General features: G+C 44.3%; 1 protein-coding gene across 4 annotated transcripts in view; it reads right to left on the reverse strand.

Annotated features, from left to right (window-relative positions):
• QRFPR (pyroglutamylated RFamide peptide receptor) overlaps positions 1-15957 on the reverse strand; it is an 82080-nt gene that overhangs the window by 41231 nt on the left and 24892 nt on the right. For all 4 annotated transcript variants that reach the window (XR_013635688.1, XM_073341020.1, XM_073341013.1 and 1 more), the window contains exons 2-4: positions 4184-4342; positions 3754-3815; positions 1519-1754 (exon numbers count right to left, since the gene is read on the reverse strand). Coding sequence is in view for 3 of the 4 variants with exons in the window: in XM_073341020.1 (XP_073197121.1) it covers positions 1519-1754; positions 3754-3815; positions 4184-4342 (457 nt within the window). In the remaining variant the exon portion in view is untranslated. The remainder of the gene's footprint in view (positions 1-1518; positions 1755-3753; positions 3816-4183; positions 4343-15957) is intronic.

The raw sequence follows: 15957 nt of genomic DNA on the forward strand, positions 1-15957 counted from the left end.
ACACACTTTACAAGCATGGTACATTACTATTTCGTTCAGTTTTGCAACTTCATTGTCATCCTCATCCTCATTTTGATTGATGTTAGCCACTTGATTGAGCAATCTTTTCTCTTTAAGCTGCTACTTATTATTCTCCTTGGATTCAGTATTTAATGTGGTACTATCCTGTTTTCTGTGCATGTATTGCTAGAAGTTGCCATCACACCAGGAAACAAACTTGCCAAATTAAAGAAAAACTACAGTGTAATATATAGAGTAGGATAATTGCTACACTAAATTACAAAGAAGTGTAAATAACGATACCATTTTGATGCCTACTTCTTAATTATTCATTTTTTAAATTGCATTTCAAACACAAAGTTTCCATCTGGATGGTCTCATGAGGCAGAAAAAGACTGAGGGCATTTAGATCTTTTTAGAAACTGCCCAATTAAAATGTATCAAATTAGTTTTCAGGTAAGTTCCGATTCTTTTTTAATATACTACATTCATTTTTAAAAGGCTGATAGAACAGTGGTTATAGACACACAAATAATGAACTCACCTTAGAAAACTTTTGATATTATTGATCTTATTCCAGGTGGATTCTAAAAGGAACTGCATTTGATCACTCCCAATCTGCCTCAGGAACTGCTTCTTCCTCCCAACTCATGACCTGCATTTTTAAAAGTGTAAATTTTAGGTGCACAATGTGGCACACCTGAAAAGGGTTCAATTTTCAGATTGGGTGCTTAGCACTATTTGAAAATCAGGCCTTTTGTCTCAAATTGGGCACCAAATATCAAGGGCCCTACCAAATTCACAGCCATGAAAAAAACGTCACAGACCACGAAATCTGGTCTCCCCCCATGGAATCTGGTCTATTGTGTGACTTTATACAATACAGATTTCAAGGGGGAGACCAGTGTTTCTTAAATTGGGAGTCCTGACCCAAAAGGGAGTTGCAAGGGGATCGCAAGGTTATGTTAGGGGCATCACGGTATTGCCACTCTTACTTCTACGTTGCCTTTAGGGCTGGGCAGCTGAAGAGCGCCCAGCTCTGAAGGCAGCGCCCCACCAGAAGCAGCGCAGAAGTAAGGGTGGCAAACCCATACCATGCCACCTTACTTCTGTGCTGCTGCTGGCAGTGGCTCTGCCTTCAGAGCTGGGCTCCCGGCCAGCAGCTGCCGCTTTCCAGCTGCCCAGCTCTGAAGGCAGCGCCGCCAGCGGCACAGAAGTAAGGGTAGCAGTACTGCAACCCCCCCTACAATAACCTTGTTACCCCCCACAACTCCTTTTTGGGTCAGGACCCCTACAATTGTAACACAGAGAAATTTCAGATTTAAATAGCTGAAATAATGAAATTTACAATTTTAAAAATCCTGTGCCTGTGAATTTGACCAAAATGGACGGTGAATTTGGTAGGGTCCTAGTCATTAGTCACTTTTGAAAATCTTGTCCGTAACTTTTCTTCTTTCCAGTCCCCAGATTTGCTTTTCAAGACTGAAAGTTCTAATTCTTTGGTTTTACATTACAAACCTTGATATTTTAGACATTTCATTCCCATGAATGGTTTGAAGAACTGAAGCATCTCCCACTCGTTTCTTAATCCAGAGTTCATAACCAATCTTACTGTACAACAGAAGCATCAGCATCAGTGGAAGAAGGAAGAGTATGACAAGAATGAAGGTGGTATATATCTTTTGGTGAACAGCACTGGTCCACTCTTCCAAGCAGCAAACATACTCTTTTTCATACAGAAAATCATATTTAATCTATAACAAATGAAATAGAAATGAGTCACTTTAATAAGGACCCTAAGTATGAAGAGTGTCACATGTTCTAAAGCCCCTTGCTTTATAGCAGGAATTCAGTAGAGACACCTTTCTAGTGAGACTATTCTTCTAATGCATTTTCCATGTAAAGGGTTGCATTCACCATAGTTTATGCAGGGTAAAAACTGTACTTCCTCTCTGCAGCGAAGGGATTGCCTTCCAGGAAGAGCAAGAGGTGTTTTAACTGACACCCTCCTTCAGGGTTTATGCTGGGGAGGGCAGTGTCAGTTTCTCCTGGAGGCAGCTGCTAAGATGTGCTGAAACAATGTGCTGTTTGGGCTGTTTTCAGGTTGTGCTGGCCATCTTGGCCAATACAACAGGAATTGAACTGGGGTCCTCCAGAGCCAAACATGAGTCTGTACAGCTTGAGCTAAAAAGATACAGTGTTTTCTAGCTAGGGCTGTAGTGGGCTCATGTTTTCTGTGGATCAGGTACACTGGCTCTGTGTGTACCACTGGTCAAAGTCAGGTTGATTTACATTACCACAAAGGAAGCATCAGCCTGCCCCAAATGTATTATTTTAATTTTTCTCTACAACTGGGGTTGGGGCAAGGACTGTTTTTCAATAGCACGTATCACACTTTTAAAGTGGCTAACGTAACATTAATAAGTAGTAGTAATATTAATAGTTAATACAAATCAATAAGTTAATGACAAATATAAAACACAGAACTAAATAGTGGATGAAAGAGAAACAGTGCAGCCAATTTATTTAGCCTTCCAAGAGACTTTTGATAAATAACCTCATTTGAGGTAATTTATCAAAAGCTTCTTGGAAGGCTAAAAAAAGCCAAACATATCTAAAAACATTGTTTAACCCTGGCATTTTTTAATATATATATAATTTAAATGCCAATTTGGTCGGCACATCCATTTTCATGTGAACAAAAGGTACAGCTGCATATTTAACCATGTGATCTGGTCCCTGATCCTGCAACTAAATCCACATAAGCAGCCCGCTCCCCCTGCCACGCACACAGAATCCTACTGAAGTCAGCCCGACCCTGCACTGGTGCAGGGCATCTGCCCAGGTGGATCAGACTGCAGGGTCAGGGCTTTGGTTTGCATGCATAAATGCAAGTATCTGTACACAGTTGTACAGTTGTAATTATGGAGGCTGACTGAAAACTTCTCAAACTTAAATCAGTTACAGAACAAATTTGTCTTGTCAGCCAACAAACAAGGATTTCCGAAAAAATAACTGTCCACACACACACACACAGCTTGTAACCAAGAGTACATAGCTCGTCTGTATAGACTACTGTGACTCTTTCTCCAACACCAATATGCCAAGTTACACTTTTTAAAGGATTTTTTAAAAATCCAGACTCCCGAATAGCTGCTTCTAACAGTTAATGAAGGTTTTGAATGGAGTAACCGTTGCTTAAAATGTAATAGCTATGGAAAAATATTTATAGGAACATGCCATGTCACGTAAAGATATTCATTTTCAAAGTCCCAAGCTATTTTGTGTCATTGCTGATAAAAAGCAATGGGAAGGTGCAGTGCAAGGCACAGATGCAACTCTTCATCTTCAAGATAGGGAGAGAAGCACAACTACAAGTAGGCACTGTAGTATGGAAAGCCATCACAAGGTTACAGGGAGGCAATCCAAATGCCCCAGGTGCCAAATTCAGCCCACACCCTGAAGTAAAGGCTTTCCAAAATTGCACACAATCCTTTGCCAGTGACAATATTAAAAGTGTGTCTCCATTTTCTCTTTTTACAATGCGGACCCAGAAAGTCAGATTACAAAATCAATTGCTCTATATAAGAAACACTGACTCAACATTTACAGTAGCTTGTGACCACATTCTGCGTTATCACCTCTCATAAATATTGGGAGTTTATTCAGCCTTGTTGCTGAGACCCTGCAAGAGCGAAGTCTGAAACAAGGGCTCCCTCTGAGAGTGTGATTACATTATATATCATACCATACCTCCAGTCGCTGTACATGCCACATAGGTGACCCAACAATAACTGCCAGCAACCAGACTATTCCTGTAAACAAACAAACAAACATCTTTTTAATGCTCCGCAGAACAGGGAACTTAACTTTGATTTACATTAGCGTGTTAGTTTGTGAAAAAACAAAATCCGGCTTTTGAGGCAAGCAGATTGAGAAAGTTGTGGATGGTGTTAATTTTAAAAAAGGGGATAGAGGTGAAGTAGAAAGGCAAGGGATGGCATGGACAGTATTTCTGAGCTGCTTCATGTAATATGGCTAGACTCAGCTGTAAATCTGTACCATTGCACAGATCAATACCTTCTCTACTATGCAAACCTCCCACACCAGTTACACACAACAAAATCATTCAACCTGCCAATGATGTGTGTTATATGAATACTGGAGTTGCCTATGATCTTACCCAGCATCGTGAAAGCTCTTCTGTTGGTGTACTGCCATTTCATTTTTAACGGATGCACAATTCCCTGATGCCTTTCCACAGCAATGAAGGTCATCGTGAGAATCTCCGCAACAATAGCAGCAGATTGAACAAATGGTACCATCTTGCAAGCAAATGCACCTGTAATGATTAAAAAGTAAAGTATGTAATCATTGAGGTTAGTTAAAATAATAAGCTCAGGGAGTCAATAAAGTGATATCAAGAACAAACTAACCTGTCTTCCTCCGATACATTTATTTCAATACCTAGACTTCTAGGAAGCTTCTTTCAAGTGCTTGTCACATATGGCCCCCTGTATTTCTATAATACTGTATTTAGAACTATTCAAGATTCTCCCCTTTCATACAATTTAAAGATGAAAAAGACCTCTTATGTCATCTTGCCCAGCTCCAATTTAACAATTTAAGACTCTTCCCTACTATTTTATTAGGGTTTTGTTCAGTCTACTTTTAAATACCCCATGTTACATGATATAATCATTTCCCTTGGGAGGTTGTTTTGCAGTCTCATCTATCTATCAGGTAGTTTTTCCTGGTATTCATCTGAATTTTTCCTTTTCTTGATCATCTCATTACTTCTAGTTATATCCCCAGTTATTCTCTTCCCTCCTAAGTGTTTATATCCTCCAAAATATTCATAGCCTTAGGTGGTCCTTTTAGGCACCATTTAGCCAATCTGTGCACTTTTCACTCTTTTAAAAGTTCTCTCATAAATCAACACCTTAACTATTTTGCACTTTTCTAACCTTATTCCTATTTGTCAAGATATTTTGTTAGCAAGACTGTCAGCAATATTCCAATTCCAAAACGTTCACATGGAGATTCCTGCCACAAGACATTATGCTTCTGTAGAGTTGGCCCCAAACAATCATACTTTGTTTTTTTATTGCTGCTCTAACTCATCGCAAATGTATATTTAATTTGCAGCCTAGTATTATTTAGTCATTCTGAAGTATTGATTTTTAAGTATCTCCCAAGATAATAGCTGTAGTTTGGATTATTCTTTCCCAAATGTATTCTCTTATATTAACCTGTTTCCAAACTGAATCTTGTCATTTTCTGTCCAATATTTCTAATCCTGATGTCATTTTAGATTCTTCCATGTCTAGAATAATTTGTGAATTTAATCAGTAATTGCCCTATTCCCTTTACTAGATTATTAATAAAGATTTTTTGCAAACTGTACCCAGAGTAGGGTGAGCAGGTGTCCGGTTTTTGACAGGAACACCTGGTGGAAAAGAGACCCTGGCGGCTCTGGTCAGCACCACCGACCACGCCATTAAAGGTCTGGTCAGCAGTGCTAAGGCAGGCTAGTCCCTATGTGGCCTGGCAATGCACTGTGCCCCCGAAGCAGCCAGCATGTCCAGCTCCTAGGAGCGGGGGCCCCAAGCACCGACTCTGCTCTCCATTGGGTAGTTCCCAGCCAATGGGAGGTGGAGGGGGCCAGTGCCTGTGGGCAAGAGCAGCACACGGAGCCTCCTGCCCTCCACCGCCACCTACTAGTGCTGGACCAGCTGGTCGCTTCCAGGGCGCAGCACAGTGCCAGGACTGGTAGGCAGCCTGCCTTAGCCCTGCTGCACCGCTGACTGGGAGCTGCCCGAGCACCCCAACCTGCTGCCCCAGCCCTGAGCTCCCCCTCAACCCAGAGTCCCTTCCTGCACCCCAAAGCCCTCATCCCTAGCCCCACCCCAGAGCCCGCACCCACAGCCAGCCCAGAGTCCCCTCCCACACCCTGAACACCTCATCCCTGGCCCCAACCCAGAGCCCTCACCCCCTGCTGCATCCCAACCCCCACTCTCCCCCCCCCCCGCCTAGAGCCTTCTCCTGCATCCCAAACCACCCAGCCCCAGCCCAGAGCCCGCACCCCCAACCGGAACCCTCACCCCTCCCACACCCCAGCCCTGCCCTGCCCTGCCCAAGCCCAGTGAAAGTGAGTGCGGGTGGGGGAGAGCAAGTCAGTGAGGGAGGGAGAATGTAGTGAGCTGGGAGCGGGGCCTTGGTGAAGGGATGGGATAGGGGGCAGGGCCTCAGTAAAGGGGAGCGGCTAGGGTGTTCAGTTTTGTGCAATTAGAAAGTTTGCAACCCTAACCCAGAGGCAGTCCCAATAAAGCCAAAAAGTCGTATGGGTGAAACTGAGAACATTATTTCTTTCCCTATATAGTCGATTTGTTTGAAAATTAAGTTTAAAAAGTGTTTAGGCGCACATTACACAAACAATGAAATGCAGAAAACAAGGGGGGGAACCCAAGAAATCAAACCAAGGCTCAATCCTGCCCTCTGCTGTACAAAGTGGTGATGGGAACAGGTATGGGGAAACTTCCCTGAATGTGACCAGCAGGATATGCTGCCATCACAGCACATAGGAATGAGGAAGGATGGAAACCCAGTTTAAGCACCAGCGTGTACACCATGGGCTTGCTACTGCTCATTGATTTCAACTGGCACAAATTCCTTTGAGTACAGTGTTGTAGGAGTAAGATCCAAAGGCATGTTGGTCAAGAGTTAGGGTATATGGCCCAAATAATCCTCAAAGGTTATTAAAGCACCTAATTCCCACGTAGGCAGATGGCAAGTACATCAGGGACAGCTCAGAGGAGTAGCAAAATGTACCTCACAGTACAATACCCAGATATCCACATGCAGTCTTAGCCTGGCCAGCAGGAACCACATGGAAGAAGATCCACTGGGTTGCATCTATCCATTGTTCTGCTGGGCAGGGAAGGATTTGTACTACTAGATATTTTACTGAATGGCTACAAACAGCAGGATAAGGCCCCTGTGAAACATAAGGACAACCTGATGACAACCATGACTCATAATAAAATATCAACCACTTCTTCCTACACTTTCTTGAATGTCTACCGCAAATCCTTAACGAGATTGATCCAATAGGTCACTAAACAATACCTCTTTATGTCCAGTGCAGCATGGGAGATAACATGCACTCCTGTAGTTGCATTATATCTGCTCTGCAAAATTGGTATATTTACCTCCTCAGTAAAGTAATAAAAATAACCCCTAACACTGTTGCTAAGTGAAAAAATAAGCAGGTAAAAATTATACCACATAAACCTGGGTTGTCTTTGAAAAATCAGCATCTTAGTGTCAGAAAGCTAAAGGCAAAATGATGTAGGGCCTGATTCAAATCCCAGTGAATCAAAGGGAATGTTTTCATTGACTTCAATGGGCTTTGGATCAGACTACCAAAGAGGGTGAGGACGGGATGTACATGGATAAAGCAAAAATTAATGCAATTGAAGCCAATGGAGTGAAAACTAGTATGTTAATAATTCACAACAGAAAAGCCCAAATTGTTCTATTTCACTTGTAACAAAAAACAAAACACTGTCATATGTTGTTCCTCATAGTCTATAAAACAGACTTAAGGCATATAATAGTTCCCGTTTAAATCATGCAATTTTTAATAAGTCCACTTGAGCAAACATTATACTCAAGATTTCTAGAGATATCAATGTACTATGCTTTTTTAAGGTAATAAAGGGAAAGTGTAATATGAGTAATGAGTCTATGATTTTTAGTGATACTGTAAATACTCTACTGGAAGTTTCATGTTTATTTGACAACCAGTCCAACCTGGCCAAGAGTGGGAAAAATAATTTAGATAATTGTCATCCACACCCCCTCCAACTCCCATCTCTTTTGGTTTTTGCCTACCTACAGTAGTTTACAACATGCCTTACTAAGAGAGGGCACCTCTGTCCATGCCCCTTTAACTGAGACCTGGAGTAGGGAATGAGGCTCCAGAAATTCCTGACCCTTCACCTTTCCTTAGGGTCAAGAATCTGGGCCTGCAGCAGAGCTAGTCTCCAGGCCAGCTTCATCATACAGCAGGCCGCAGTCAGCTGCCTGATTAGGCATGCCACCTGATTAGCTGGAGGGGCTCAATGTTCATGCTGACCACTGCACCTGCTCCTGTGTTACCTGGTTCCTGCTGCTCCTGCCTTGCATCCAACCTTCCCTCTGTCCTGCCCTTGCCTTGAGTCCCTCCTTGCCTGCTACCCTGCTTGCTCCAGTTCCTTACTTCCAGTTTGTCCATTGGCTCTGGCTTCTGACTGCGGACTCTGAATTGACCCATGGCTCTGGTATCCAGTTCCTGTCCTCTGTCTTGACCCTGGTTTGGCTTTGGTATTAGCTTGACTCTTGGCTCCAGCTTCCAACTACTGACTCTGGCTCTGACCCTAGACCTAGGCCTTGGTTCCTGGTGTCTGCTCTGACCCCTAGACCTGGCGCCTTCTCTGCCCTTGTCTTGGTCACCTGACACTTACAGATAATGGAGTCCTTGTCTCTTTGGGGCCATCTGCATGAAATTACCCAACTAACTGTCCATGAGCCAAATAATTGTGTTAAAAACAAGACTTAAAAAGAAACTGGAAAGAAAATGGCGGTCAAGGAAAACATAACATCTCTAGACTGATACTTCTCGTGAGCTAAATAAGGCATCTCCACTTTCCTACAGAAACTTGAAACAAAAGGTTTAAGCCCTCTTCTGAATTTAATTTGCATACCAAATTGATTGGAATGGCAACAGATGATTGGAATCACATGGCATGCATTCTGATTACCTGAGTGGTTGAAAATGTAACAAAAGCCGTTCTCACTCTTGTTATAAGAAAAAAGTTAGGAGATGCATTTTTGGCAAGTTTCTAGGAGCTACCATAAAAAGTTCTTTAAAAATTGAACTATTCCAATCTCCCTGCAGTCCATGTGGTCACCTTGGCCAAGGGCTCTCCCAATACCAACATTTCTTTTGTATTAATGTTATTGTATTGCATGAGGGCTGGTCTCCTTACTGTTACTTATTGAATTTTTAAATGATGACCCTGTATAAAAGGCACCATACTTGTCTACTTTTGAAATTATTGAGTGCTCTTGTGTGCCATTTGGGAGATACTGTAGCACATTTCAGTGACTTTTTAGTAAGTGAATAATCTTTAATTTGTACAGGAGCACTCTGCACTATGAGGCAACATCTTTTGGAAATACAAAATGCTTAGAATGGAAGGGCTTGATCCAAAACCCAGTTTTTCAACTGACATCAGTGGCCAAGCAGAGAGCACGCACTCACATATGGGACCAAGTTCCGCCATGGAGTGAGCCAATAACATCAGTGGGGTCCACACATGAAAGGCTATCTTTGGTCCATAGGTCCTAGAGTACGAGACAGACACCTACCTAGAGAATCTATCTTTTCTCCAGGGGAGCAGCAATTCAATATAGTTTTGTCACACATTCTCATATAACCAAATCGATTTACAAAATGAATTTAAAAAAAACCATAGAGAACATTAAAAGACCATCTAACAAGACTGAAGTTCTTTTCTCAGCTGGCTGCTATTCAGCTCTCTTTTGAAAAAAAGAAAATCACATATTTGCCAATAAGACATTGATGTTCTCTTTTGCCTCAGCAGTCATTTATAATTTATGCCTCCTGCCCACTCTGCTTGTCTGTCTCATGGTAGTTTGAGTCCTTTTACGGAAATACATCCAACACTCTTTACAGAGCCCATCACTGCAAGGTTGGCCTGAGGCTGTAGTGCCAACCACTAGCAGAGAAGAGGAAACACAACAGAGGGAGATAAAACATTGTATTTAATCATGGAGCTTCTCTCCTTTGACCAGTTTACAGCAAGGTAACGTGAGAGCTTTCCTCAGCTTAGTTCAAGGGGAACAGTTGCCAAACGCAGGCCCACTTTAGCCAAAGGGCCCAAAATAAGCAGTTAACTCTCCACCCCAGTGGAAAGGGGGAACTGACAGAGACCTGATCACCACACCCTGATTCTGCTCTGCCCAACCTGCAGGGGGGCAGCTTTAAGTGACACAGCTGGCAAAAGACCTTCCACATGCAGAGAATCACTTCCTTCTCTCCCTTGCCTCCCCTCACTTGACACACCTCATGCCGGGGGGCACAGCTCCAGCAGAGAAAGCAGCAGGTGGGGGAGCTGGCAGAGGTGGCAACAGAGCCACCTCCACCAGCTTTATACCAAACCTCCTACATAGGGGGCTTCATCAGGGAGTTTTTCCAGCTCGTTTAAGTTCACTTTGTGCTATACAAGCAGACTTAGAGGGCTGAAGACCATGGCTGGCCCTCTGTCTCTGGCAAGAAGCACATTCCTCCGGTGTAACTAAGCACGCAGTTTCTAGGCTATTCATGCCTCCTGGTTCTATCATTTCCCTGAACAGAGAAAAGAGAAGAAGAATGCTTCCTCTTTCTCTCAGAGAGTCCCTAGGGTGTCCCTTTACTGTCTATACACCTGCCTTGATATCAGGTGGGAATCTTCTTCTGGCTGGCAGCAGAGCAGCTTCTCCAGAGCACAGCAGAGCAGGACCTTTGCCCGGCTCTCTTTGATGGAAGTTAAATCATTCCCTGACTGACTTCAGGCATGTCCTCTCCCTTATTGCTGTATCCCTGGGCTACTTCCTACCTTGCCGTCTCTCCCTGGCAGTGACAGGCACAGGCACCGACTCCACGGTGCTCCAGGGCTGGAGTACCCGGGAGGGGGGAGGGGAATGTGGGGGTGTAACGTGGCTGGTTCTGGCGGGACCCAATGGAGAGTGCCAATTCAGGACAAACTGCTTCAAGCAGGGCAGTTACAGCCCAAGGCTGGGGTTTTTCCACCTCTAAGGCAAACCAAACCAGACAGACACAGAGGACTTTGGTTTTACCCCACTGGCTAACCACAAGTCACACAAGCAATTCCCTTAGACACTCCAGTTTCCCAGTATCACCACCAGTGCCACTCATTATGGGGACAGATGGTTATGAAAACCAATACCCCAGGAAAAGAAAAAAGGTTCTCTCGATCCCAAAGGATCAAGCCCCAGACCCAGGGCAATATACAAATCAGATCTTACCCACAAATCACACTGTTGTCAGTCCTTTAGAATCTACAATCTAAAGGTTTATTCATAAAAGGAAAAAGATACAGATGAGAGCTAGAATTGGTTAAATGGAATCAATTACACACAGTAATGGCAAAGTTCTTGGTTCAGGCTTGCAGCAGTGGTAGAATAAACTGCAGGTTCAAATCAAGTCTCTGGAGTACATCCACAGCTGGGATGGGTCTTTCAGTCCTTGGTTCAAAGCTTCAGTGTAGCAAAGTCCCTCCAAAGGTAAGAGGCAGGACTGAAGACAAGATGGAGGAGCTGCAGCAGCTTTTCATATTCTCTTGCCATGTTGTCTTTCTTTCTTTGTTCCAAAGACAAGCTTACCATCACATGGCCTGGAAAAACCTCAGAGTTCTGTCCATAGGCACGTCCCTGCATACCTTGCTGAGTCCCAAGGCATGTCTGCCTTCTCTCAATGGGTCAATTAATGGTCCTTAATGGGCCATCAAGCAGGTGAGGCAGAGCTGACACCAACTTGTCTGGGTGTCACCCAGAAGCATAGCATAAGTTTGAAATACAGACAGTAGAGAGCCAATATTCATAACTTTAACTACAAAAATGATACACACATATAGACAGCATAATCATAATCAGCAAACCATAACCTTGTCTTAGACATCTCATTTGACCCCCTTTATACAAGATTTGGTGCCACTACAGGACCTTGGTTGCAACAATGCTCTATACGGTCGCAGTTCAAGTCAATAACGTCACAGCAGGTGCTTAGCACCCACTGGCAGCCACCTTCTCCCCCTCCTCCCCAGCTGTTTCCCAGCATGCAGGAGGCCCTGGGAGGAGGGGGGACAGGGCACGCTCAGGGGACAGGGTGGAACTGAGTGTGAAGAGGCAGGACAGGGATGGGGACTTGGGAGAAGGGGTGGGGGCAGGGCCTGGGGCAGAGTGGGGATGGGAATAGGTGAGATGGGGTGGGGATTTGGGGTAAAAGGGCAGGTAAGGCTGGGACCTGGGGCAGAGTGGGGAGGTTAAGCACCCCCCGAGCCTGAAGGAAGCTGGCGACTATGATGACCGGAGCTTCTTTCTCTCTGTAGTCCCCCTCTACTTTATACAGGCCTTGCTTGTTCCTGTCCAGCTGTGCTTCCTCTTTAATTTCCCTTCATTACTTCCTGACTCCCCATTCAGGTGCAGATTAGGTGATTATTTGGCTCAGCTAGCCACCTTAACCCCTTCAGGCTGTACACCCCTTCAGGCTGTACACCCCGTCACAGGTGGCCATCAAGAAGTGGGTTGCTATAACCAGCTGGAGCTGGCTACTCCAGACTGCTATGGGTGTATAGCTAACCAGTTTGGTGTTGGAAAGCCAACTGTGAGCAAGGGGCTAGCAGAGGTTTCTGAGGCAATCTGTCATGTGATTTACCCAAAAGTGGCTGGCATAAACAAAATATCCCAGAAGTAATTGCTGCTTTTGAGAGAATGGGATTTCTAAACTGCACCAGGGCTACTGATGGGATGTATGTGCCCATAGTTTGCCCTCCTCTAGCAGCATCTGAGTTTATAAACTGCAAAGGGTACCACTCCATTATTATATAGGCCCCTGTGGACCACAGAGGCTGATTTATGGATGCCAATGTGGGCTGCACTGGAAAAGTTCATGATGCCAGTGTTTTCCGATGATTGGGAATCTACATACATGGACAGGCTGGGACAGTATTGCCACCAAACGACATTGTCATAAATGGAGCTACTGTCCCCAGTGTTATTCTGACATACCCACTTTTGCGTTGGCTCATGAAACCATATCCTGATCTCAGAGGGTCTTGCGAAGGAAGATTTAATTACACTCTCAGCAGGTGCTGAACGTGCATTTCGCAGCTTGAAATCCCACTAGCACTGTCTGCAGACCAATTTGGATTCCAGGGTCATCAATTCTGCCTGCATTATTGTGGCCTGCTGTGCTCTTGGCAATGTTTGTGAAGCCAAAGGTGAGCCATTTGCCCCTAAATAGGCCTGTTACAGTAATGGATTGCTAATCTGGTACACTCAACTAGAAAGGGCTCCGATCATAGCTTGGGTAGGATGCACCCAGACAGCACAAATCAGGGATGTTCTGTGCACCCACATTACGGACTTGCATGGGCCAACGGAAAAAGAATAGTATATTTATGAAAGTGCTTGTACAACATTTACAGTAAATGAGATACGGTCACATCATGCAATGAAATGGAGGGTGGGTTTGATTGCCACACATCGTGCTTACAGATGACATGACTATGAACTGGTGGGAGAGGGGTTGATTGCTATGCATTGTGTTTACGGATGATATGACTGATTATGAAGTGTGGTGTGGCTGATTGCCTTGCATTCTACTTATGGACAACATGACTCATTATGAACTGGGGAGGCAGGTGAGTGGCAAGACCTGTGGATTTACAATATGAATTGAGGCAGAGAAAAATATTGAGAAATTATGTTGGATAAAACTTCCCAGTTGTCCCTTATCATGTGTTTATCTTTATTATTTGAAATACACATTGTATGATGTGAGGCAAGGATGGTAATAAACATTCTGAATACAATTTTTAAAAAAATATGAAGCTATCACCAGGCAGGCCAGCTAACATTAGCATACCCACACACAAAACCATTAATAAAACAAAGTCCATTAATCAAACACTGAATAGGGCAAACAGTGAACTCATTGCCAACAGATCAATCCCTTCCCATTGCATGTCCCTTGACCCTCTTCCCCACTTCTCTTTGCATTTTCTTCTACCTCGAGAGTGCTCTTGGTGCCACTGCATGGGGGTGGAGGCTTACTGGGAGTCTGCACGAGGATGGAGGCCTGCACAGGGTAGATTTACCCTGTCCAGCTGCTAAATCCCATTTGCACGGGCCACCCAACTATGGAATTTCCAGAGTGTTCCTGATCTGCAGCACATGTTATTGTGAAAGGGATCCAGGCCATGGTACGGGAGCACTCTTGTGGCCATAAGCATGAGCAGCTTCTTGAGCAGGTCTTTCTGCTACACCCCGTCTTCTTCTTCAGTTGATATTCCTGCTCCAGAGACTGTGTCGCAAGCCTCTCCTCGAGCACTGCAAATTTGCCCTCTCTCTCTGCAGACCTGTCAGTGCCTTTCCACTTGTTGTGAATCCCTCTCCCTCTAGTATTACACCTGCTTGCTGAGCCTGTCCAGAATGTCCACCATAAGTTCATGAGGGAAACACTTTTGCTTGGACCAGTCTGTGATAGTTCTGCATCCCAGGTACCTGCTGCAATGCCCTTACTGCTGAGGTGGACAGAAAAGCAGTGGTGGGAGGAGCAGTAGTGGGAGAGGGACCAGCAAAGTTTGAAGAACCTAGAAACAGACATCAACCAGTGCACTACCGTTTAAGTACTTTAAAACAGATTCAGTGCAATCTGCAGGACCAAGTGTTTTTTGGAATCCAAAAGCCAAAAAATGATATTTTATAAAACTGAACTTCAATATATTCAGTTCCCAGAAGCTGCGTAGAAACAATGGAGTTAATTGCTGTGAAAAGATTGCACCAACAATGGTGAGTTAAAATTTTAAATTGCTTTTTGTTGAAAAATTGCAAATCAGATTTGTCTTTGGGGAGGGGGCACAGCTTACAAACTTAGCTTTCTCTAATGTTTCTGGCATTCCACATTCTGGAAGACATCACAATTCTAGAGATTGCAGAATGGCAAAGGGATACTTTATTGCAAGCTGCCCCTGGCAAGCCAGCCGGGTATGCCACAGGGGTTTTCAGACATATAGTGACTGAACAGCACAAATACAAGTGGAGGGGGCTGGTGACCTATAGAGCCTGGAAAGTACGCACTTCCCCAAAATGTGAGTACCTATCTGGAGTTCCTATTATGGGCTATCAGCTATTCGTGGCTATCAGCACCCAGAACTGGGCCAAAATTCATGGGGAAATTGACTGGATGCTGTATTGGTGTCCACTTGAGTTACTGCCTCCCTAAGGATCCCAGTGCAGGCTGCTCTGAATGCATCTATCCAGTGACTACATGCAAACACAACATGATAATATGGATTCTCAAAGAATTACATAGGCATTCCCTCTCCTTATCCCAAAAGGCACATTTCTGGACTACATTCAAACCCCCAGCTGTACTTCGGATATTGATTCCATCACCTATGGACTACATTTAACTTCCCCTCCGCCTCCCAGACAGCACTTACATGCAGCTCATTACATTGTGGCATGGCCAATTTGTGTAGCATGGCATACTAAAAGAGAAGGCAACATAACATAACATCTTTTAACACTTCAGCTCCCCTGTAAGAATGTGGGAGTTTCTTGTAAAAAATTAATGTTAAATGCTTGTTTGACTGTTGTTTGTTCTTCCCAGTTTCCATTTGAATTCCACATCTGGGGGGAAGGAGTGGGGGAGGGGGAAGAGGGAGGGAACTCCAAGGTGCTAGCATTCAGTCTGCCATTAGTGATTACACACTGCTGCCCATGGCTTGTAATAAATGTTGCACTGGGCCTGTCATAAACTGGAAATCCCTCCCACCCATATAACAACAACAAACATGGAGCCAGAAACTTACCAGGCTGAGGGGCTATTTTTGCTTCTTGTGTTTCTGCTGCCAGTTCCATAGCAGGCTACTCCTCTGTGGAGTCATGAAAAAGATTCTCCGAATAGGGACCCAGGATGTGCTGCAGCTGCTCCATCTACAAAGCCTCTTTGGGGACCCGCATAAGCACCAGTGTCATTTCAACAGCCTGATCCAGCATTTCCCAGCCCGATTCCCCTCCAGTGCTATCCTGGAGTCTAGGATCAGAAGGTTACTGTCCCAGCTGACCAGGCTGTCGTGATTCACTGGCGGCTCAGTGCTTAGC

This window comes from Lepidochelys kempii, chromosome 4, assembly GCF_965140285.1.
Source record: "Lepidochelys kempii isolate rLepKem1 chromosome 4, rLepKem1.hap1, whole genome shotgun sequence".
Lineage (NCBI taxonomy): Eukaryota > Metazoa > Chordata > Testudines > Cheloniidae > Lepidochelys > Lepidochelys kempii.